At 37.9% G+C, this 26,447-nt stretch overlaps 1 protein-coding gene across 2 annotated transcripts in view; it reads left to right on the top strand.

Annotated features, from left to right (window-relative positions):
- Window positions 1-26,447, top strand: part of Pms1 (PMS1 homolog 1, mismatch repair system component) — a 78,955-nt gene that overhangs the window by 24,303 nt on the left and 28,205 nt on the right. For both annotated transcript variants that reach the window (XM_005373313.2, XM_013512339.1), the window contains exons 5-6: window positions 5,479-5,642; window positions 24,625-24,741. In XM_005373313.2, the coding sequence (XP_005373370.1) occupies window positions 5,479-5,642; window positions 24,625-24,741 (281 nt within the window). The remainder of the gene's footprint in view (window positions 1-5,478; window positions 5,643-24,624; window positions 24,742-26,447) is intronic.

The following is a 26,447-nucleotide window of genomic DNA, read 5'->3' as shown; positions in this document are numbered from 1 at the left end:
AAAAGAGAAAAAGTTTGAGGGATCCGGCTAGAAAAAAACCTGGAGTGCTGTAAGCAGAGCTTACTGTGTGATTCTTAGGAGGAATCAGACGACCAGAATGCTGATAGAAATGCAGGCATCAAGGTTATGCTAAAGAGTTTTTATACAGTAGAAATACACTATTTAGAATTAGACTAGAGAATACCCTGACAAAGAATTTAGTTGTGTTATACCCATGCCCTGAGACTTCTTAGAGGCTGAGCTTAAGGGTATTGGATTAGTTTATCTGGCTGAGGACATTTCAAGGCGGCATAAAGGTCAGGCAGGAGCATGAGTGTGACAGCCACCTTTTAACCAGATTTACAGTAAGAGTCAGTGAAGGAGAGAAAAAGAGGAAGATTTGGAAATTTTGCAGTTTGGCCTAGAAGAAGTACATATAGTTTTGGCCAAGGAGGATGTGGTTGCTAGAGACATTAGCACTGATAAAGGAAAACAGCCAAGAGCTTTGGGTCGGGACGATAGGATGCCTAGAGAGAAGGTCAGAAGTGAGCAGAGCAGCAGCTATCACAGAATCAAAGACGAAGAAATGGAAATCTCTTCTGAAGAATGTCCAGGACTGAGTGTTTTTGAGAAGAGAGCTCTGCCTAACCGTGACTGCCTTAGGATGCCCTGCCTAACCCTGACTGTCCAAGCCAGCAAAACAAAGGAAACCCCTGCAGCTGTGCTTCAGGTGGGCCTGAGGACACCTTGTGGTGGTGGCAGCCTTTGTCATCAGACACGTGAGGCTGATTTTGCAGGCATGCAAGATACAGGAATTATAGTGTTATGGAGGATTCAACCGAGTTTTCAAAGGAAAGCCTTGGAGACGGGGTAGTATGTGACAGGACTGTAGTCCCTAGACACAGGGATAAATAATGAAGTTGAGAGAGTGAAACTAAAGTTGCAAGGGAAGTCCCAGGAAATTAAAGTTGTTAGGAATGTATAATGTTATTTTGAGAGGGAAGTCAGACAGTGTTTTTTTCAAATAGTGATGTTTTCTAAGAGGCAATGAAACATTTTTTCAGTTTAGAAGAAGCAGCCTACTTTCCCATTTTTTTTGTTGTTGTTGTTTTGTTTTGTTTGTCTTTTTGAGATAGGGTCTCATTATGCAGTTCAGGCTGACGGTAAGCTCACTTTGTAACCCAGGCTGGTCTGGAACTTGCAGTGATCCTCCTGCCTTAGCCTCCCGAATGCTAGGATTACAGGCATGTGCCACCATGGCTGGCCCTACTTTCCCATTGTTGAGACACAATACTTGATACCACTTTAAGGAAGAGAGGTTTATTTTAGCTCGTAGTTACAGTCTGTGGTCAGCTGGCTCATGGCAGAGGAGCCCGGTGGAAGAAAAGCTGCTCATATCATGGTAGTCACCAAAGCAGGAAGATAAGGGAAGAGCAAGGGAAAGAGATGCACCCTTCCACATTAGACCCCCAGTGACCCACCTCTTCTTACCAGGCCCCTCCTTCCCACAGCAGGTTAGCTGTATTGCCCCCGTGATTCAGTCACCTTCCCCAAACTCTACCTATGAGTGTGTGAAGCCTTTGGTGGTCACTCTTGACCTAAACCATAGCATTCTACCCCTGGCACCCAGAATACTCAGGTGCATTTCTTTATGAAAAATGGATTTAGTCCATCTCTAAGAGGAACATTGCTGAAGAGTCCTTAATCTCATTCTCTCACCAAGTGTCAGTATGAGCAAAATGTAGACAAATTTTCTGCCATAGTGTAACATATATGGCCTAGTGTCCAGCTCAGACATCCTAATCCTGGTCATTACAGTCTGCATTTTTCTTAGCATTCTGGTCTCCTGAGCTCCAATTAGAATCTCCCATTAAGCTTGGCTTATGGCATTTTAGGGCTTCTGTAGCTGACTTTCCAAACTCCTCACTGCAAAGGACGAATCTAAATCACATGGTTAAGTATAGTCATAGCAGTGAGCGTACTCTTGGTACCAACATCTGTCTTAAGTACTTACTCATTGCTAAGATCCATTAGTGGACATCGACAGTGTAAAATAGGAGAGGTTTATTTTGCTCGTGGATGCAGTCTTTGGTCAGCTGGCTTCAGGGTCAGCATGGCAGAGGGAGGAAGAACTGCTCACATCATAGCAGCCAGGAAGGCAGAGAGAGCAGGGAGGAGCTAGGGAGAGAGAGACCCTTTCAGGTCATGCCGCAGTGATTCACCTCTCCCTACCAGACCCCACCTCCTAAAAGCAAGTCAGCTGTATCACTGCCATGATTCAGTCACCTTCCCAAAGCCCGGCCTGTGAGGACAGGAAGCCTGTGGGAGACATTCATGGTCTGAATGATTACACAGTCCTTGGTGGGGTATTTCGGGATAGATCTCTAGAGGTGTGATACCAGGGCCGAGATCTGAAGGTTTTAAAGGAATTAGCCAGCCTAAGGTTGGGTAGAAGAAGATGCCAAGGCCCTTAGGTAGAATCAGATCTGATGTGCTGAAAAACAGAAGGAAGGAGATTGATAGGGGGGATGTAGCCATAAACTGGTATGTCCCTGTAAGCTTTATGTCCCCCATCCCACCTTTTCCCCCGAGTCAGCTGTGTTACTAGTAATTGTTTAAAATATTGGATCCCAAACATTTGTTCCTCTACATTATATTTTTTATGTCATGAAACCTGATTTAATGGTTATATTGCAGACTCATCCACATTATCATTTCCTACATGTAGGATTCTTTGCTAACCAAATTTATTTTCTTCTCTTGTTCTGACATCTCTATTTTGACGTAGTAATTGTCATTTGGTTAGAGTTCATCTTCCATTATTTTCATCAAATATACCTTAGTGACACACTTCTAAATCTTTGCAAGTCCAAAAATGTGTTCATTTTGGTCTTACCCATTTCTTACCTGGGTGTAGGTTTCTTAACTTGCCCTTAAAAATTTATAGATTGTCTATTTGCTAGTGTTGCAGAGAAGAAATTTGATGTTAGTCTTGTCTTATGAGACACTTGTTCTTTTTTTTTTTTTTTCTGTTTGCAAGTTTGTAAATGTTTTTGTTTTCTTGAGTGGTTTCTTTTGTTTTAAAAATACTCTTACTCATAACTGAGTAAGCTCTTGAAATATACACTCAAATCTTTGGGTCTAGAAAATATTTCTCAATTATTTAATTTAGTCTTTTTTGTTTTTTTCTCCTCTTGGAACTCTTAATTTTTTGCAGGGGTTTTGCATCCCCTTTATTGTTGCCATTTCTTTATGTCTTTGCCCATTGTTATAAGCAGTAGGATTTATTATATTGTGACTTTTAGCCTTTCAAACTGTGCTTGACAGTAAAAAATGCATAACAACCTAGTTCACATAAATCAAATCACAACAAAAATTTCATGCAGCAGTGAAATGTGATGTTCCATTTTCTATCTTAGTTTATTCTTTTTATTCTGTTTGATCTTTTAAAAAGATACTAGTTGCTGTGTACTAAATGAGTGGTTCTCAGCCATTGGCAGCTTCCCCTGAAGCAATTAGTAATATTGGTGTATTTTTATTATTGTGACAGAGTAGGTGTTACTAGTGTTGAATAGGGGAGAGGCCAGAAGCGCTGCTGAATGTTCGATGATTCACAGGATGGTCCCCAACAATACGTTTACCTGATCCAGTGTTAACATCATAGTGCCAAGATTGAGAAACCCTACACGAAATTGATGGTTCTCACTTGTAAAAAGAAATTGGAGGTCATCACAGTGGCAGGAATAGGTGCAGGAGGGAGAGAGCACATGGCAGGCAGGACAGTGACTGTCGAGACTGGGGAGGAGCCAAGCTGATGCTTTATGACAGGTTGCTCTTGAGAGAACAACTGAGGCCTCAGGAGAGTACCCAAATGACAGGCCGCTAGGCCCCGCCTCTTAACACTACCACATTGAGGACCAGCCTTCCAGCACATGGATGCTTGGAGGACAGACCATATCCAAACTACATCACCCCATCCTAGTCTCCTGGGTCCTGTCTGTCCCACAGTGCAAAATACAATCCTTTTATCCCCTGTAGCCCCTAAATCTTAACTCTTCCAGCTTCACTCAAAATTCCAGAATCTTATCCAAGACAAGATTTTGTTTTTGTAGCAACAGAAAACAGACTGTTACAGTTGATACCAAGGAGTGGGGTCATTGCTGTGTTTAAAAACAGCCATTCTAGTTGTTAGCCTGAAAAATAAAAGAAGAAGTTCCATTCTTCTGAGATACGATAGTGGGACAGAGATAGGATAAGCATTCCTATTTGGAAAAACAAACAAACAAAAACATTCCTATTCGAAAAAAATTCCCATTCAGAAAAAAGAAGAAATATTCAAGTAGAAAGAAGTAATTTGGTCAAAACTATCAGGCCCCCATAACTTGTATTCTATACACCTACAAAATCACCACCATATAAATGACACCAAGGTCTTCTTTTGGCTTATGTGGTACCTGGGTCCACGTGAACTATGTCTGCAGCTAAGAAGCACTTCTGCAGCAAAGGAGGACTGGAATCCATCTTTGCTGAGCACCCTGGACTCTGACCGCGAAACAGATTTGCACTTTTAGATCTCAGGGTGTGATAGGAGGTGTAGCCCTAAGGATCTCTGAGATACCTTCAGGGTTCTTTCCTATTGTCTTACACCTAGCTCCCTTTTATCCACACTGATCAAGCTGCTGCTCAGCTGCATTTTGATTTTGTTCTCTTAACTCTGTTTTTTCCTTTGACAGGCCATGACTCTTCCAAATCTTTCAGCTCTGCTTCCCATTGCTCTGCTTTCGCATTGAAAACAGAGGAAAGTGTACACATAAGCCCTTTTAGAAATTTTTTCTGCGAACTAGACATAGTAGCACATGCCTGTAATCTCAGCTATTCAGGAGGCAGAGAGGAGGACACAGGTTCAAAGTCAGCCTGGGCAATTTAGTTAGATCCTGTCTCATTCTGTCTTAGAATCAGAAATGATAAGGGCTGGGGTTGTAGTTCAGTGGTGGAGTGCGTCTTCTAATCTCAGCAGGTTTCTTAACTTGCATTCTTATATGGCCTCATGGCACATGTCTGGACTCCAAGCTACTTGGAGGGTGAGGCAGGAGGATCACAAGTTCAAGGCCAACCTCGACAATTTAGCAAGGCCCTGTCTCAAAATAAAATAAGAAAAAGAGCTGGAGATGGAGCTCAGTGGCCTGAATAAAGCACTGGGTTTAATCATCAGTACTAGAAAGAAAAAAAAAAAGATACTGCATTCTGGTGAGCCCATGTTTCTCTGCACTGGTAGAAATAAAATTACCCTTTTTTAGACTGTCTACTTAGCAGGTTACAGATAGAGTCTAGCAGGGGATCACAATAGTTTGCAAAGCTGAGCCTTCCTCGGGTTTCCACACTTGGAGGATTCACTTCTAGTGATGAAAAGGGTTCCTTAGTGACTGTATGGATTTGAATGTGAATTTGAAGATCTGTAAAATTTCTTCCAAATCCAAATAGCCTTTTATCTGCCAACAGGTACAACTGTAACTGCTTTAAGATTATTTAAGAATCTACCTGTAAGAAAGCAGTTTTACTCAACTGCTAAAAAATGTAAAGATGAAATCAAGAAGGTCCAGGATCTCCTCATAAGCTATGGTATCCTTAAACCTGACTTAAGGATTGTTTTTGTACATAATAAGGTAAGCATTATTATATTTGATAAGATTTATTTTGGTAGATGATACAATAAGAGGACATTGTATTTCATCTGTATCAGTTAGATATATGCTAATCCCCCTGTCATAGTTATTTGTGCAAAAGCTAATCAGTAGGGTGATAGTAGGACCTAGAGCCGTCATGTATGGCATCAGTGCCTTTAGAGCTGTCTTCTCTCTTGTGCCATCTGAGGACATGTGAGAAAGTGCCATTGATGAACCAGAAAGTTAGTCCTCAGCAAACACCAAGCCTGCTGGTGCCTTGATCTTGGATTTTCTAGCCTCCAGAAATGTGAGAAATAAATTTATGTTGTTACGAGATACCTAGTTTATGATATTTTGTTATAGCAGCCCAAAGACAAGCTATGTGACCTTTAAAAACCTAGTCCACATTTGTTTAGTTTTATCTTCATTAAGTGAAGAGCACCTTTAGTTAATCATCTAGTACCTATGTGAAATCTAATTTTACCTATATTAATATCTAAGATCAGTGATTCTCACAAAGGACTTTTTTATGCAAGAAATGCTTGAGAGCTTCTTTTCATCAAATGCAGTGATAGATTCTGAAAGTAGAAAGATAAGTGGATCTTATTTTATTCCTTTAACGAGTTCAGAATTTGGGTACATTAGTCATGTTCTACACTTTTGTTTCTTTGAAAGAGCATGCTTGGTTTCAGGACCACTCTTGCCTTGTTTTTTCCATCTTTTCAGAGCAGAGCTATTAAAGGTATTCATCATGCTGTTCGATAAATCTTAGGAGGAAGAAAGGTCTAGGTGGTTTCTGATACTGTTTTTCCTCAAACTCCGTGTGAGCACCTTAAAATATGTAATGGAAGGAGAACAGAACCACACAGTAGCATGGAAGCCTGCTGAGGAGTAGGAGATTAACATTTAACGAGGAGCTGTACAATGCCAGGATTGTTACTAGGTGCCTTAATTATTCTTCTGTAGTAACAACCAAGTGATATCTCTATCTGTGTGAGAAATTTGAAGCTCAGGGCAATGTGTGGTTCCATTATACAGCTATAGAGTTTGCTCCTATGGTCTAAGGTATAAAATCAATAGTTAGCACAGTTTATCAGCTTTTAAATTGTGCTTGATGCCATCACTGCTAATTGTACTACTGTAGCTATGATGTCGTATAATCAGTTGTTCTCCCTTGTGTAACAATATTGGGACGCTCTGGGGTAATAACCTCACCACAACCCTACACCAAAAGACTGGGAACTGAGCCAAACAGAAACCAACATTCCACTCTCAATTAACTGGGAAGGTATACTTCTCAACACAAACCATCCACTCAAGAAGGCTTGGAGTGAAATCCAAGCTCTATTTCAAGGCCTGAAAGAAAACAACTTCCAACCCAGTTTGGTGTACCCTGCAAAACTGTTGTTTAAAATTAATGGGGAAATAAGATACTTCCATGAAAAAGAACTAAAGAAATTCATGACCACCAAACCAACCCTACAAAGAGTACTGAAAGATATTCTAGAAAGAGATTAAAAATGACCACAATTTCAAGAACAACAACAAAAAGGAACCACCAAGCAGGGCAAACAATTAAACAGATGGGAAAAGGAGGGAAACAACAGCAGAAAAATAACATGGCAAAGATAAGGCAATACATATCAGTTATAACCATTAATGTAAATGACCTCAGTTCACCAGTTGAAAAAAACAGGCTGGCAGAGTGGATCAAGAAACAAAGTCTAATGATATGCTGTATATAGGAAACACATTTAACTCAAAAGGAAATTCATAGACTGAAAGTCAAAGGATAGAAAACAATACTCCATGTGACAGGAACCCAGAAAAAAGCAGAGGTACCTATTCTGCTTGCACAGTGTGATCTTCAAACCAAGAACAATCAAAAGAGATAAAGAAGGTCACTACATACTTGTCAGAGGAAAACTGCAAGAGGAAGAGATAACAATCATAAATATGTATGCACCAAATATGGGAGCACCCAACTATATAAGACAAATATTAATAGACATGATAAATCAAGTAAGCAATAACACAATTGTAACAGGACCTTAATACCCCATTGTCATAAAGAAATCAACTAGACAAAAAAATCAGCAAAGAAATAACAGAACTAAAGCAAACTTGTGAACAAATGGACTTAGTAGACCTTTACAGAGTATTCCACCCAACATCAGAATACACATTCTTCTCAGCTGCACATGGGACATTCTCTAAAATAGACCATACACTAGCTCACAGAACATGTGTAAGTAAATGCAGAGGAGTTGAAATTTATCCTATGTATATTATCTGACCACAGTGCAGTGAAATTGGAAATTACTGACAAAAGAAACTGCAAAAACTCGATAAACGCATGGAAATTAAATAACACTCTTGAACAACAAATGGGTCACAGATGAAATTAAAGAAGAGATTAAGCAATATCTACAATCAAATGAAAATGCAAATACAACTTACCGGCACCTGTGGGACACAATGAAAGCAGTCCTCAGAAGGAAATTTATAATGGTGAATTCTCACATATGAAAAACAGAATGAGCACAAGTAAACAACCTAATGCTACACCTCAAGCTTCTAGAAAAAGAAGAGCAAGTCAAGCCCAAATGCCAAGGAAGTGAGGAAATTGTAAAAATCAGAGCAGAAATTAATGCAGAGGAGACTAAGGAAACAATACAAAGAATTAATGAATGGAAGAGTTGGTTCTTTGGAAAAATAAATAAAATAGATAAACCCCTAACCAACCTTATCAAAAAAGGAAAGAAAAGGTCAGATTCATGCAATAAGGACTGAAAAGGGTGAAATCACTACAGATCCTGCAGAAATTCAGAAGATCATGAATACTTACTATGTATATATATATATGATAGCTAAGAATTCTACTAATTTCTGTGTATTGAAAAGAACAGTTAATTGATCAATTTTACATGCCTATGTTTGGTAATCTGAACTACTTTGAAGATAATATGCAGTATAACAACCTTTGTTAATTTCCTATCTTGTTTTAAAATTGTGTATCTTTTTATTAGTTTTTTTTCTTTTCTCTTTATTTAAAAAAAATTTTTTTTTTTTTGGTACCAGGAATTGAACTCAGAACCTTGAGCTTGCCAGGCTTAGTAAGTAATAGTACTTGGGTCGGAGCCTTTTGCAATCCAGTTTTCTTTCTATTCCATATTTCTTTACTTAAGAAGATTCTTCTAGTCAGATGTAGTGGTGTATGCCTGTAATCACAGCATTTGGAAGGCTAATGCAGGAGCATTGGAGGAAGTTCAAGGCCAGCCTGGTCTATGTAGTGAGCTAGGCCAGCCTTTACTACAAAGTGAGACCCTGTTTCAAACAAACAAACAAACAAACAAACCAAAAAAAGATTCTTCTATCATACAACCATGGTGAAATGTTTACAATCAAAATCTTTTACCCTCTTAAAGAAAAAAGAAAGAATTAAGAGCAGCCAGCCACCTGTTCCTTTTGGCAAAGAGCTCAACCAAATGATACCTCAGGATCCCCTTCCAGCTCTACCATGCAATGATTCCTCAGGATGTTGATGGATGGAGGCTCGTCCTGCTCATATAAATAACCCTGTGACCTCTTGAAGTTCAGTGACCCCAAGTCAAGACCATAGTCAGGAGAAAATAATCAGGAAGGGAAACATATGAAAAAGGCAAAATATGAGGAGAAACAGGAACCATGTGTTTATAAAAGAAAACTGAATACAACTAAAAAGTCTTGAGTAAAGGAAAACATAATAAAGAAAATCAGCATTATTGCCTCACATAATGAAAATGAGTATATCTAAAGTATTTGAGATAATACAAGGAGATCCATTGGGGGTGGTCGTCTTCTTTGCATGCAGCTTCAAGAGGGATGGACATAGAGCCACAGTGAGGGAGGAAGGGACACCCACCTAGCCAGCCAGACCAGCGGAATTGACTGGAGATCAGTGGGGTGTCAGATGTCACAGCCAACACGAGGGCATCTTACTCACTTAAAGTCAAATATATGTCTTCAAAGTTCTGTCATTTTTGCAACCAACGTTAAGACTGTCAACATAGGTGTTTTCTTTTGAGAACAGAAAGCAGTGTTTTGTCAATCTTTTTTATTTCCAGAGGACACTGTATCTGAACTTACATTGAGCAAATTCAAGTCCCTTTGTAGCCTTCAGTAATTTCACGTTCATTTTAAATCCTAGAGCGTATACTGAGAATTTTACCATGATAGTCATTTAAGATTATAAAAAGTCTTAATAGCAGTATTAAATGTTAATTATTAGATGAAGAGATCATGTACTGAAATAGAACAAGCATTCTGTCTTTAACCTTTTCTCAGTTAGTATGGGTTATATTGTTTTTAAAAATTTCTTAAGGGGCTGGGGTTTAGCTCAGCGGCACAGCACCTGCCTGGCAAGCGCAAGGTCATGAGTTCAATTCCTGGTACTGGAAAAAAAAATAAAGATAAAAAATTTCTTAATAGTCCTGTTGTGCCTAAAAAAAAGTTAAAATATACTGTTAAACCTTCCAACACAGCATTGCCTTGTTATCATAAATCTCTTTGAATATTACATTCTACTTTTCTGTTAGTTTTATACCTGCTTACTTTCATTACTCTTTATGTGCTTTTGTGAGAATTTTTGTCTTTAAAATTTAAACATAGGGGCTGGGGATATAGCTCAGCGGCACAGCGCCTGCCTGGCAAGCATAAGGTCGTGAGTTGAATTCCCGGTACCGAAAAAAAAAGCCAAAAAATAAAAAATTAAAATAAATAAAATAAAATAAAATTTAAATATAACAATATTGATTTCTTTATCTTTTCTGCATTAGAAACAATCATATTGCACATGAAAATATGAGAAGTACTATTGCTATTTTGATAACTTGGATTAGATAGTGTTCCTTCTTTTTATGAAGGTTTAACCTGCCAGGACATTCTTTGAATACTGATAATGTTGATGTCCTTGCCAGTATGGTTATGTTAGAAAGAGGTATTTTCTTCTTTCATCACCATGTTCCTTGAAAGCATATTGAATAATGCGACAGCCAAAGGAAAATAATTTATAAGTGGGTTCAGTGAGTTTATTTAAAGTAGATATTATTTGGAGAATTGCTAGAGCCGTTTTTTAGAAGAACACTACAGTTTTCAGGTTGTAGTAATTGAATCCCTGTGAGGTCCTGCTATATGTATTTTCATTTATAAAGTAGTTATTTTCCAGAATTAGAACTTATTCTCAATGTGATATGTTAAACTGATTTAGTATTTTAGCTATTTCATATGCACATAAATAATTTTATAGACTGCTAGTTAAGTGCATAGTCTTAATTTTGTACGTTCAGATAAGAGGTATTGTGTTTCATAAGTATTGATTTTATGAATACTTGCTTAAAATATGGTTTGTAGTTTTAAAAATGGTTTTGAATTTTTTTTGCTGGATATGGTGACACACATCTGTAATGCCAGCATTCAGGAAGCTGAGGCAGGAGGATCAGAAATCGAAAGCCCCCCTGGACTAGTTAGTGTGACCCTGTCTCAAACAAGCAAAAAAGTTTTGAAATTTTGTTTTGTTTTGCCGTACTGGCGACCAAGGCCAGGGTCTTGCACATGCAAAGTATGTGCTGACCCCTGAGTTATGTCCCCAGCCCTGAATTTTGTTTTAATGATTAAAGACTCACTGGTACTGCAAAAGCTGAATTGGATGTCATTAGTATAAAGAAGTTTTAGCTGTTACAGAACGAATGACATGATTTAAAGAGTGGCTTCCCTTTTTTTCACATCTCCATGTTCTAAGAGGCTCATTGGAGCCTGTTGGTATTGGTGTGTGTATGTTTTGAGGTCTGGAGGAATGAAGACAAAACTTTAAAAGGTTGAGTATCTCTGTTTTCAGTCAGTCTGAAAAGAGGCAGGCCTCATGCAGAAACCAAAACCCAGAAATTTGGCCTTCGGGGTTGGTAGTGAATGTGATGTTTTCCTCTCCTGATACAGCTTTCCAAGTCTCTAAGATGGTGACTGAAGATCTGGGCTGTAGACAAGATAGGTAACTGTCACCTTATAATTTGTATTCGGTGTATTCATAGTATTCTTTATTTTGCCTTTCATTAGACCTTTTGGCCTTTTTACTCAAAGCATTTTGATGTTCCCGCGGTGCCATAGGGAACCCAGAAAAGGTGTGTTGCTGTAATCCGGCCAGCGTTGAATGTCACACCCTCTTGCTGCATCCCAGCCAGGCTTGTGGAGGCAGTACACACACAGATTCCGGGTCAGGACTATGCCTCAAAGGCCTGTTCCTTGGGCAGAAATTATTCTTCCAGTGCCAATCTGGAAAGTTTGGGTGGGTTTTATTTTTGTTCCCTTTTAATTGATACAGGTAGCCTCTACCACCACAACCCCTCCCGTATAATTTAAAGTTAAGTTAGGGGTTCTCAGTTTTCATTGTGTTTGGTTGGTTGCTTGTTTGAGAGGGTTTTGTTTCTTTTGGCTTTGTTGTTTTTACTACTTGTAAACTTGCAATAACAATTTATATTAAATGCTTCACATTTTATTATATTAATTTCTTCTACTTTTCACCTAAATTCTATGAAATTACTGTGTACAGAAAAGATAAAATACAGAATGTCAAATTTTTAAGTGTGGTTGGCTTCTGATTTGGGAAGCGTCTAAAGTCTTTCATTATCCCTTGGAGAACTGAAACAGGCTTCAGGTGTTCCTTGCATTTTTGCATTTTCCACATACTGTACTCCCAGGGTTACATTTTGCATCATTGGCAGTGATTTGCATTTGGAGCCCCTGTAGCAGGACTGCATTTACCTGATCTGTATTCCCCTGCCTACTCAGCCTGCGGTGCATTTAAATAAATTCACCAGTGCCAAAGTCACAGTACATAAGTGTATAAAGCACCAATTTGAAACACTCTGGCTTCTCTTAACTCTGCCTCATAATATTTATTCATAAAATAAATTCTTTTGGGTAAATTCATCCTTTTGGATTCCCTGGTAATCTCTTAGATTTTTACTTTAGTTTTTATTTGTATTTGTATATACTGTTGTAGTCTGTTGCCTTTCCCGGGAGCTAAATTATTGATAGTCATCATTACAAAAAATGAGGAAATACATGAAGACTTTATGGCTAGAGCATAAGGAGGTATCACACTTTTTCAGAGTTTCTGAAAGCTATCAATTTAGTGCATGTTGTTTTTGCTGACTTAATTGAACGATGCATAACCTTTTAGTGATCATCTAACCAAACACATTTGTACACTTTTTATCTATCCTAACACAGGTTTTGTGCTCCAGCACTGAAGTTTTTTCTTCTAATCAGTAATATCCATTAGGAATCCTGCACAAATTTGTCCTTTAAATATAGGCCAATGAGAATTCATCGGATGATCTCTATATATCTTTTCAGCTTTAAAACTGTTTTATTTTTACAGGTATTTTGTATATTTTGGACACTTTCATTCCTCTTATGAAATGGGAATTTCACATTTTTGTTACTTAGGAGCTCTGAATGATTGATGATCAAATCATAAAATAGGAGTAGGACTCCTTGATCTTTTTTTGGGGGGGATTCATTAATCTTTACATCTGAAATGACCACTGGAAATTTTTTTGTCCTGCCTCGTGTAATTAGCAAGTATGATTTTTTTGTTTTGCTTGTGGTGGTGGTAGTGGTTTTTTGCTTGTTCTGTTTTTTTCTTCTTAATACTCGGGATTGAATGCAAGTCCTTCACACTGAGCTGCATTTCCAGCCCTATGTTATTTTGAGATAAACTCACAGAATTGCCAAGGCTGGACTCAAACTTGTGATCCTGCTGCTTCAGCATCCCAGAGTTTTGGAATTAGGGTCATGTACCTCTACATTAGACACAAATAGTATTTTTTAATCCTGGGCTGTTCCTAGCAGTTTGAGTAGTTTGGTCTTACTCTGAAGGAGCACCACATGGAGGGTATAGTTACCTTGTAGAAGAAATAGTGGAGGTAGCTTCATTTACCATAAGTTATGGGTGGGTAAGACCAACTCCAGAGTTGAGAAGTCTCACGAAGTACAGAATATAATAGATAAGCTATTCTGCTTAATGAGAATAAAAGGTAAAGGTTGAAATCAAATACTGTTATAAAGCAATTGCACATAACCAGTTGATTTGCAGATAACTTTTTCTATGAAATTGGAGATGGGAAGCATTAGCAACTGTCTCAAGGTTCCAAGATTAAAGTATCAGAAAGGCTGACCTGAAGGGTTTTCTGTGAGTAGTACTGAGAAGTACAGATAATAGGCAGAAATTTCCTTTGTCCTGTGTAGATGGTGATAAACATACTCACAAACATTAGAGCTGTTTGAAAAGGTAAGCAGTGAACTTTGGAATGCTGTTGCCATTAATATTTTCTGTCTTTTGCGGAGGGGTACTGTAGCTTGAACGCAGGGCCTTTGCACATCCCTGGTCCCCCACCCCCCAGTCCTCCCACTTTAATTTTGTTTATATTTCAAGACAGGGTCTTACTAAGTTGCCCAGGCTGGGCTAGAACTTGTGATCCTCCTGCTTCAGCTTCCCGGAGTACTGGGATTATAGACAGTGCCATTTATATTTGTTACCTAGTCTGCTAAAACAGTTTATGTATTTTAACTTAGAACTGTAAAGTGGATATTATCCTATTGAGCAGCTGCTGAATATTATTACTAGAGTATCAACACCTACCATCTCTCTCCCTGATTTTTTTTTTAAACATGAAAAGGATGTTAGAAATTTTAGTGTAACAGTTGAGCTAAGAAACTGCTACATTGCATGCTTGTACACCAGGAGAGAAAAGAGGTGGTTACAAACTTCACTTCCACGGTGTAAAAACTCACTGGGTTCTTTTTTTGTCTTCCTCATCTATTTGCCATTTAAGTAGAATTTACTGTTTGCTTTGCTTGTCATTGAATAATTTTGAGAATCTTCTTAAAGTGTTCTGTTTTTAAAACGAGTTAACCAATATAAGAAACAAAATTAGTTTTCTCTTAGTTAAATATAATTAAGGAAGAAGCAAATTTACTGTCAGTTGGATGATTTCGTGTATATCAACTGATATAGCTGCATTAGGTTATGTTTATAATTTCTAAATGATTATACAATTCTTTTTTTTAAGATCTAAAAAATTAATACATGTAGAACTATGAGGGAGACTTCTCTTATGGGATGAGAACAATTTTTAATTTATCTGCTGTGGTTAGTAAATGCTTCAGATGTTTAGTAATTTTTAACCTTGAGGAAAACTCAACTGTAGGACTTTCAGGAACCAGCAACAATCTTCCTTTCAACTTCAGGAGGAACTTATTTATTAAGAAAATTGGCTCTACAGTTAGACAAGCACAACTTCAAATTCTGGTCTTACTGGTTACTATTAATTGATTTATATTACATGTCTATCTAGGCTTCAATATCTTCATCCTTAAAATACACAATTGTGTGTAACGTATAAACTAAAATGATAAAGCATTCTTAGCCTAGTGCCTGCTCCATAAATACTCAGTAAACGTTAATTGCTATGTTTGATGCTGTGAATAGCATTAAAATTTGGTTAGATTTTAAAAGGATTGTTAGAGGAAATTACATTATAAATGGTTCTTGAGAAAGATAAGGTGGACAGAGGCGTTCAGAGCAAGGTGAACAACATATACATTGTCAGGTTATCAGAGGTGAAAGAAAGTTGGTGCAAGAAAAGAGGAGGTGAAAAAAGGGAGGAAAGGTTACATGGGTCTGGATTCTGAAAGCCTTGTCTACCTTCCATGACAGCGTGGACTACTGTACTTGGAAAGTGTCCGGAAAGCAAGGCCTGAGGAGTTTGGTAGGAGACTCACAGAATAATTCTGGTGTTAGAGGGTGGACCACATTATGTTGAGTCAGATGCAGGACTGGAAGCTGGTTTGATATTGCAGGCACTTGCATAGGCATGGAAAGGGGTTTAAACAAGGAAAACATTTCTGATGTAGACAAGACCAGATCTAATGATCAATTGGAAATAATCAATCCTGTTTTAAAAAACTAGAAAGAAATTAGACTCTATAATCTCCCTTTGAGAGTTATGCAAAAATTAACTTTATGTTTTTGTATTTTAACTTTTTCCTATGTGTGTTTGTGTGTATGTCATGCTGTGGACTGAACCCAAGGCTTTGTGAGTGCTAGGCAAGTATTCTAGCTCTGAGCTACATCCCCAGCCGTTTAATTTTTTATTTTGAGACAAAGTCTTGCTAAATTGCCCAGACTGGACTTCAGCTTGCCATCGTCTTATCTCAGCCTCCCAAGCAGCTGGGAGAAGTATATCTGCCTTTTATTTGAATTTTTTTTTTTTTTTTTTGGTACCAGGAATCAAACTCAGGACCTTGCACTTACCAGGCATGCACTGTGCCACTGAGCTATATCCCCAGCCCTTATGTGATTTTTAATTCCTACTCTTACATGGTTCAAATAAAAAAGTAGGAAATGGTAGAATGAAAAATTTTCTCTCATTTGCCTAACTCCTTCTTCAGTAGCTAAAATGTCTATTATTAATTTCTTTGTAACCTTCAGGAATGAAAATAGTTATGAATGTTCTATTCCAGAAAAAAAATATAAAATAAATATCTAAGTAGAGTAAAAGTGAGCACAGGCAATTTGGAATTCAGAACTGTGTTGAATAAATTGTACCAAGATAGAATCAGTTTTAAAAGCCAATAATCACATCACATTAATGCTTCTTAGGTTAGTATAAAGTAGTATCGTTCTTTTAACAGCAGCATTGATATTGTGATGGAATAATCCATAATTTTATGTTGAATTAAAAACCTTTAGTAATATCTCAGGGATAAGCTGCTCTGGCTAATGGTTGCCATACTGCCAATGTGGGAAAATGGCCTTTTAATGTTGTATTTGTGTCCCTGTCCTTTTGTGAACCAGAGTCATGACAGTACTTATCTAGGAGTAGATGGCAATAGATCAGATCCAGTTAGATTAACTTGTAAGATCTTGGTAATAATAGTTAAGACATCTAGATTTTAGAAATTGAAATATGAGCGTAATACATTTAAGCATATATTTTACAGAAAGAATTTGGTTACTCTCTTAGTCTGTTTTCTGCTGGGTAAATTATAAGCAGTAGGTTTATTTGGCTCATGGTTCTGGAAGCTTGGAATTTCAAGATTGAAGGGCTACCTTTTATATGGGCTTTGTCACAGCATGGCAGGCAAGCTTGAGAGAGAAAACTGAACTGAATTTACCCTTCTTAAGATAAAACCACTCTTGACATAACTAACCTACTGAGTTGTTACGCATTAATTGATTCATGAGGGTCATGCTCCATGACATGGTAGCAGTTCTGAAAGGAACTATTCTTAATGCTGTTAGAATGGCAGTGAATTATCAACGTGAGTTTTGCAAATGCTGTTGTTCAAATGAGGGCATTTGCACTTTAGGCTGGTAACATATACTATTTGTTTTGTACCTTGGAAGGAGCTGCCATTGCATTTTTTTAGTTAATTGTGCATCATCTTTGTGCAGCCAACTTTTCCCTGTATATCATAGATTGTCTTCACAACTGTGGTTTACTAGTTAAATATTGGGTGATATCACCAGACTTCATTTTCTTCAAACAGTATGTGTCAGTGAAGTGGGAACAAGGGAAGAGGGACAAGTTATATTTGACTTCAATCAAACCAAAGACGGTGTGTGTGTAATAATATATTTTTGATTGAGGAGTTTTTGCACCGTCATCATACTGAGGAGAGTCAGATTCTTACTTGGCACATCCAGAAGCTCCAACTTTCTGTGACCTAGATAGAAAACATATGGAGGTTTGTGTGTATTTTTAGCATGTTAAGCTTTCAGCCTAAAGGCAAGATATACAGAAAACTTCAGGAAGTGAAAAGATAATCTCTATTTTTGAAAATTATATAGAATTGATGAAGTGGTAGAGAAAGCAAATTATATTTTTTCCTAGAAAATTTAGTTAAAAGTTCAGTTTCTTCTGCACTCAATTTTTATTACATTTGTTTAAGTTCTAAATAATAAATTGTGTTTTAAAAATAAGTACTGCATAAGTAATAATAAAGACCTGCTTATCATTTATTGCTAATCCCAGTGTAACTAGTTGGAAAATACCCTAAACCAGGCTCCTGGTGCAATAATCACTTGAAATCATCTTTCTGTGTTGCTAGCAGCAGTGTTCCCTTTCAAATATTAAAAAATTTAAATCATTTTTTCTTCTCATATTTCACAGCTTTTCTAGAACCCACTTGTTGAATTGACTTTCCCACAATTCTGTACTCAGTAAGGAACACAGTGAAATAGCAGACTTTCATTAATCAGCAGCTGAGATTCATACTTGTACCTGAAGCATCACTGTAATATAAACAAATAAACTATGTTTATGTTAGCAGTATTACCTATATTTATACCTGGTAGTGCAGTACTTTTGAGACATTAGTTTCTTGAAATATTTTCTATTTTAATTGTATGTATATATTTATTTCTATATATCATAGAGGATATGGCTTAATGGTAGACTGCTTGCTTAGTATATATGAGGCCTTGGATTTGATCCCCAGCACTGCAAGAGCATGTGTGTGTGTGTGCACGAGTGTGCATGGGGATGTTGCATATATGCATGGGCATATCTGAGAGCTGATGTAGCTTTAAAGAGGTATATTTTTTGTGAGTATGTATTCATTGTGCAATACTTATTATAAGGGACTTCTGATGTGAGTCATTTCATTCCCATACAGGTGCTTATTCAAAACCTTGTGTACTTTATATTAGTTTTGAATGTTGTCAGATATTCACCAGCTGCTGACTGGCCAAAGAGCTGCTACACAAAAAAGTCCTGTGTGTATGTGTGGCTGTTCTTCAAAAAATTAACATAGAGATGACATAACACCCAGCAGTTCCACCCATGTGTATGTTCAAGAGACATGAAAACCTATGTCCACACAGAAACATGTTATTCATCCTAACTGAAAACTAGAAATAATCCACATACCTAACAGCTGATGAGACGATAATTCAAAAGTATATCCATGCCGTAGAATAAATGGGAATGAAGTATTGATTTACCTTGAGTAAACCCTGACAACTTCAGTGTTTATTCAACCTTCTGGGTACCAGGTGTTCTTGGTGTCAGGGACTCAACACCAGACAAGCTGACTTGCCGCCAAACCTTTTCTGCTGAATTTCCTGTCTCAGTGGATGATGCTAGTGCCACTCCAGTTTCCCAAGTCAGCAGACGAGGCATTTGTGTCGTCAGTCACCAGAGCACTTACAGTCTGCTTTTAGCCCTCAGTCTGTCTATCTGATTTCCCTCTTATCAATGATGGGTCTGTAATCCAGCTTAGTGATTCTGAATTTCAGTATTATTATAATACTAGTAAAGTACCATACTTTGCAAGTGGTTTACCTTAAAAAATAGAAACAAAAATTGGAAGGCTATCATGTTCACTGACGTGCAATCCACTATACTCTTAGGAGTAAAAGAGAAAGCAGTAGCATGACAGGTAGTGCAGCAGGAATTAGCATTCTCAGGGCACCTTGTAGAAGTACCTTGTAATGTGAACTTCATTTTGCATATACTCAGTAAAAGCTGAGACTCTCTGAGTTGGAATAGTATAGTCATGTCACTTTATTTTTGTTTGTTTTTGTTTTCTTTAGTCATCTTTTTAAAAAACAAAAAAGCCACTCCATGTTCTAGTTTCAGTTCTCACTGAACTGTTCTTATCAAAGATCTCTTTCTGACATCCACATCTGATCGTGGTATTTTTCCCAGTGGAATCTGTATTTCAGATAAGAGAAACTCCTCTGTATTCTGTGCTAGCTCATTGTATTGGTTGATACGTTGTGTCCACTGGAGAAGTTTAGAAGCTGAATTTAGCAACTCAGCAGGGGGCCAGGCTCCTCACTTGCAAAGTCCTCATCCTGTGCAAAAGCAGGGCATGGAGATGGTGTGGGTGTAAAGGACCCAAGGAGAGCCTGCATACAATGTAAAGGAGGAAAAGACGTTTGCTGCTCCCTTCTGCTCTTGTTGCTTTTGCTGTCTTCTGCCACTTTGAAGTGTTGTCCGTGTGCCATGCCACCTTGCTGATTATGTGTTGAAACCTCTATAAACTGTGAGCTAAATAAACCTTTCCTTCTTTAATTTGAGTGTCGAGTATTTTGTCCCAGCAACAAGAGAAAAGTAACCAAGACAGAATTTGGTACCAGAGAAGTGGGGTCATTGCTGTGACTATACGTGACCATGTGGTTCAAGAGCCTTTGGGAACAGCTTGTGGGAAAAGTTTAGAAAGGTTCGGAGATGTTGCCTGAAAGAATAGAGCTGGAATGCCTTAGGTTGTTCCGAATGGGAGATCCTGGTCAGAGCTCAGAAGACCAGAAGGCTGATAGAAATCTTGTTGGTAAAGATCAGGCCTGGGAGGTTTCTGCTGGGAAGGACTGCCTTGGCTATTGGACTCCAGACAGTGTATGTTATGACTTGGCAGAAAGTTTGTATTTTACTTGTGTCCACAGACTTTGCCTGAGACTAAGATTAAGGGTAACAGACTGATTAAACTGGCAGAAAATATTTCAAGGCAGGCGAATGTTGAGATGGTGGCATGGCTGTTGTTGGGGGCTTTTAGCCAGATTTATGTTTGTTTTTGTTTTTGTTTTTTTTTCCGGTACTGGGAATTGAACTCACAACCTTGTGCTTGCCAGGCAGGCGCTGTGCCGCTGAGCTAAATCCCCAGCCCCTAGCCAGATTTATGCTGAGAATCAAGCGCACAGAGCCCAGCAGAACGATTTAAAATGTTGAGTTTGGCCAGAAAGGAAGCTCCAGTAAAGCCTTGGACTGCAAAGGTAGAGCAGAGAAAATCTTTTTTTTTTTCTTTTTCTTTTTTTTTTTTTTTTTTTTCTCGGTACCAGGAATCGAACTCATGACCTTGCGCTTGCCAGCTAAATCCCTAGCCTCGAGCAGAGGAAATCTTGATGGCTCAGAAGGAATAGGAGCATAGAAGAGATGGCCTGAGGGTATCACAAGAAACAATAGGACTCTACCCTTTGTAGTTCAGAACTTCAAAGGTGAAAGACTGCTTTCAGGAGAAAAGCACAGCAGTGCGCCGTGGCCGGAATGGTGGCTGCAGAGAAAATTTGTTCCTCAGAACTGGATTCAGAGTGCCCAGCAACCCAGGCACTCCACCCTTACAACTAGGAGAGAGGAAAGCCTAGCTACTGCTCCAGCTGGCAGCAGACCTTGGCATCATCCACGTGATGCTGGTTTTAGGTGCATGCAGCATGCAAAAGGCTTCCACCCAGATTTCTGAAGAAGGCCTGAGGGCAGTGTGTGAAGCTGTGAGGGCGAAGCCAAAAGTGCAGTGGAGACCCCAGAATTTTGGAGAATCCAGGAACATGGATCATCTAAGGAAACCTGCAAGGAGGGAGCAGAGCAGGCCTAAGAGAGAAGCGGTGGGAGCTATAACCACCAGAAGGACCATAGGAGAGGAGTTAGTCCAGCCCTTTGGAGCTCACAATTTGCCACAGATTGCTTCAGATGCTGGACATGGAGCTACAGGACTTAATGTTTGCCCTGCTGGGTTTTGAACTTGCTTTGGTTCCAATACTTTGTATCCTCCTGTTTGTAACTTTTGGGATTAAAATGTTTGTCTTATGCCATTGAGTGTAGGAAGTGTTTAACTTAGTTTTCATTTGTACAGGGGCTTGTAACTAAGAATTAGCCTTACATCTCAGAGGAGACTTTGGTCTTGGACTTTTCACCAGTGCTGAAACTGTTAGGATTTCAGCAACTCTTAGAGATGGATTAAATGCCTTTTGCATAAAAGGATATGCATGAGTCTTTGGGGGCCCAGGGGCAGAGGAATATTACGTTTCTAATGTAATTTAATGTTCATAGACTTAATACTAGTTCTTAAGCATTGTTAAACCAGTGTTACTATGTTCAAGTTGTGAAGTGATAAGAATAAGCATGTCTTTGTATCTGTTAACCAGTTTAAAGAAATTTGTCTGTGCCAGATTCACAAGGGATGATTCTAATGGTTGACACACGGTGTCACCCTGAGAAGTTTAGAAGCTTAACTAAGCAGTTCAGCAGGACTCCTCTCCTTGTGAACATCCTCATCCTGTGCAAGAGGAGGCATGGAGATGGTGTGGGTGTAAAGGACCCACCTTAGGGTGGAGAGCCTGCATACAATATAAAAGAGGAAAGAGGCTTGCAACCCGCTTTTGGTCTTGTTGCTTTTGCTGTCTTCTACTACCTTATAGTGGTGCTCTGTGCAGTGCCACCCTGCCTTGGAGCCTGCTGATTATGTATTGAAACCTTTACAAACTGTGAGCTAAATAAACCTTTCCTTCTTTAATTTGGATGCTGGGTATTGTCTTAGCAATGAGAGAAAAGTAACCAAGACACTCAGTAATTTTGCTCCTCTCTCTGTAGCTTCGTCTCCAACTGTACTTTGATGCAGTACATGTGTTTTTTTTTTTCTTTAATCAGGAATGATTTATCAGAGAGGCAAACTCCTTTTTCCAGTCTTACTCACATAGCAGCTTCAAAGGCTCCATTTTCCTGTTGCATTTTTAGCTCCTTGAGAGCTGAGACTCTTGTAGCTTGGAATCTGGTACAAAGTAGATGCTCTGTATAAGTACCATGTGCTAACCAGTTGTGCCACTGGAGCTCCGAGATGCTCGATAAACATTTATTAAACAAATGCAAATGAGTTTCTCTAAAAATTTTCATTTAGACCAAATATTTATATTTTATAATATTTGATAAAGGATTGAAAATACCTGTGATGCCCATATCCATTGTCTGCTGGTGCTTCAGACTTTAATAGCCCTTATTAACCTTTATGTATAAATGTACTTAACAAGACATACCACAATATATTGTTTAGAAATAGACACATTAAACTTGTTCCTTAATTTTTAAATTGTGTAATTTATTTTTATACTTTGATTTTATGTATTTAATGTTCTTTTTCTAATACAGGTTACTTTCTAAGCAATAGGTAGTGAAAACTTGAATTTAAGGGTGGAAAAATACCTGATTTTTTTTTTCTAACACTGCTATTTTACTGACAGTTTTAGACTAATTATTTCACCTCTCTCTATATATAATATTAATAAATAAAAATTTTTGGAAATTTAGAAATCCTTGGGTGTGACCAACAACTAACTACTGCATCTCCAAAATATTCTGTAAAGTGCTAGGTGGTGACTCAATTGTTTGGGGTCCGCCTACCCTGCCACAGCACTAGAGACAGAACCTAGGCTCTGCCCACTGAGCCACACCCCTACCCCACCCCTTTTTTAAAATTTCAAGAACCTGAATCTAAATTGCCCAGGCTGGGCTGGAACTAGTGATCCTCCTCCCTCACCCTCCCAGACTGCTAAAACTATAGTAGTGTGCCACCATGCCCAGCTCTTTTTGGACTTTTAAATTTTGGGTTTCTTTGATTTAAGGACCCCAGTTTTACTCCTTTTCCTTCTTCTAAAGAAAAATTGTTTAAATGACTAGGTTGAAAAATAATTCTGTTTTCTAGAGGTATTTGTCAATCCCATCGAGGTAACTGGAAATGACATAGCATGTCACATGACCACGTAGGATACTTATATATGAAAAATGCATTGGTCAGACAGACAACTAGACACTCTGCTTTTTGGGTAATTCCTGTTTCAATTCTGGATTTGATTCTAAATTATTGCTGCCTTTACCACAGAAGAGGAGAGAAATGTTGGAAAGTAAAACAGAGTGAGAGGTTTAGAGCCAGAAAAATTTGGGTACACATCTTGATTGCATGGCCTACTGTATAGACAGTGTTGCTTTGGGAAAATTAATTTCCTTGTGCTTCATTTTCTTCAAGATCTACTCTATACTGCTAGGATAGCAGTGAAATTTCACATGCGTTTTAGAGGAGACATTCAGATGATAGCAGTTGTACTTCAAGCCAGTAGCATATACTCTTTTTTTTGTTCCCACTTGTTTTTTTAGTTAATTGTATGTCATCTTTGTGCAACCTACTTTTCCCTGTATTTTACAGATTACCTTCACAATTGAGGTTTACTAATTAAATATTAATGCACATAGCCACTTCCTTTTTTAAAAAGCTTTTTTGATCACTCTTTAATATTCTTTCTACTTCTGTGACCTCCCCATTTTGGTCCCTCTTGCATGTTGATATTGATGTGTTTTCTCCTTGGTCCTTTGCACATTTTTATCAGGATTTAGGGAATGCTAAGTGAGTATTTGTTCAGTGAATGAATTGAATTTGTTCAGTGAATGAATTCTATATTGACAATTTCTCAAGGGATTTGACTACAGTTGGACCTCATTAACTGAAAATATTGTAGTGTATCAAGCCTGATTGTGCATTTCAGAGTCGAACTTTGGTCTACTATCTAGGCCATGGTTCTCCTAATCTACCCTACTACATACATGTAGTGAAAAAATCCAAGCTGATCACGTCTGCCTTTGAGATTCAGTTAGCTGTAAATTGTCTATATTAAAAGTAATTACAAAGATAATTTTAAAGTACTTGCTTTTTCTAAAAATTTTTATACTTATGTAACTATTTATAAAAATCCTGTGGATGGCTGTCCATCCTCTATAGAATAGCACTTACCTTATCTGGAGTAACACTTAAATTCTAAATGTACATTAAAGTACATATTCTACAGTTTAAGATGAGAAAGGAGAGAGAATATTGAATGAAACTGTTTATGCCGTAGTGATCTGTGTGTTTGCCTACATTATATATTTTCATTTCCCAACAACTCTGAAAAAGAAATAGCCCTTTGTCAGGAGAAGACCAAGGCTAAGGGAAATTGAATGTATTGAACACTACAACTAGTACAGCTTCTAGAGTTTGGGGTAAAGGTTTGTTCTGTCAGACTTTATATCTCATGAGTCCATTCTATAAGTATATTAATAAATGTAGAAATAATTACTGTAAGTTTTTTAATTTAGTAACTGAGTCGTGTTAAGAGTTGTGTGTATCATTTCATCTCTAGGCAGTTATTTGGCAGAAAACTAGAGTATCTGACCACAAGATGGCTCTCATGTCGGTTCTGGGGACGGCCGTTATGGGCAACTTGGAGTCTTTTCAGCACCACTCAGAAGAATCTCAGGTACGCATGAAAACATGCTTTCATCATTGACTTGGTGATGACGTGGTTAAAATATCACCTCTTTGGGGAGGTTAGGAGAAGATATTTTTCTTTTGACGTTTTCATCAAAATATGTATATGAAGTAGGTAGAAAAGAAAGTACATACAGAGCTAACTTCCTTCTCCACCCCTGCTTTTAACTATTTTGTTGCTTAAATTGATTTTTTAAAAATAATTTTCAATTTAGAATTTTATCTCCCTTTAAAGGTATTGAGCTTGCTTATCTTCTATTTCCCTTACCCACTGTAAATACACACTCAAATTTTCTTTCCTTGGTCTATCAGCTTTAGTGCTTTTTGACTCCCTGTAATACTAGGTGATGCTTCCCCTCACTTGACTTGCTCTTCCCCCTTTCAGTTTTGTCAGTAAGACATTTCTGTTGTCAAGCTTGATGGCATATTTTCGTATGTAATTTTGTCATTGCTGCTGTTGCCGTTCTTAGGAGTGAGCCCAAGACTGCATGTTTTACCCCTGAGCTATATTTCTAGTCCTGTAAACATTTTTGGTTTTTGTTTGTTTGTTTGTTTTGAGACAGGATCTCACTGTGTGTTTCAGTCTGGCTTTGAACTCATTATGTAGTCCAGGCTGGCTTCAAACTCACGGTAATCCTCCTGCCTCGGCCCACCCCCGCTACCCCAAGTGCTGGTATTAACAGGGAATGCACCACTATTCCCAGTCCTGTAGCCATTTTTTAAGTCTTTCCTCTTTTGTCTGAATATTGATTCCAAAGGTTGAACACATATATAGAGTGTACATTATTATGACTATAAGTAGTTTTCATTGCAGAACCTAGTATTGTGTTAAGATTACATTCTTCTCTAGGGATCCAGTGTTATATCTCTTACACCATCCATATAAATGAAAATTTTCCTATGGGCTTCATTAAACAGAATTCTTTCTTATATTAGCATCAGTCACCTAAAATTTACCATTTTTCTTTGCTTTACACATAAGCTACCTTAGAGGTTTTTGGGTTTTCTGAGGTTCCAAAAGTTTTTCAAGTGAAATTTTCTTCATCAAATCAGCAGAAAATTCTTTTGGTTATTCTACTTTGGTTTGTAATCCTTTTCATTCCCTCTTTGCGTGTGGCTTTCATCCTGAGATATATTTACGTCAGAACACTGGTTGGTCCCATTGCTTCTTGTAGCTCAAGTTTTTGTTGGCAGTCATTCTGAGTTTTTCAAAGGTACATCTTTAAATATCTTCCACAGAAAGGGGACACAAGACCCAAGTTTTAATGTCTCAAAGTGACATTATTTTGCACTTTCTATGTTGATGGTGTTGTAGACACAGAATTGTGTATTGAAAATAGTTTTTCCTTAGAACATTGAAGACATTGAGTATTGCTTTCATCATCTATTTTTGTTGACTTTGAGATTAATAAATAGCAGTTCTTTCTAGATGACAATTTTTTTTTCTATTTGAAAATTCTTCAGATCTTTCCTTCATGTTCTTAGATTTTACAAAAAAAGTTGTCTAAGTTTGTGTCTGGTTAGGTTGTCATTGTGCTCAGCAATTATGTGGCCCTTTTGAATCTGAAAACTCATTTTTCTCCAGTCTCTAGGTTATGTATTTCCATCCATTTTCCCTCTCCGTTTCCCTCTCCCCTGATGAGAACCTTCTCTTTTCTCAAGTTGCCCATCTTTTCTTTTTACTTTAAGTTTTGG

The sequence above is a fragment of the Chinchilla lanigera genome, unplaced genomic scaffold (assembly GCF_000276665.1).
Source record: "Chinchilla lanigera isolate Chin_1 unplaced genomic scaffold, ChiLan1.0 scaffold00002, whole genome shotgun sequence".
Lineage (NCBI taxonomy): Eukaryota > Metazoa > Chordata > Mammalia > Rodentia > Chinchillidae > Chinchilla > Chinchilla lanigera.
This window is presented reverse-complemented; position numbering and strand designations above follow the sequence as displayed.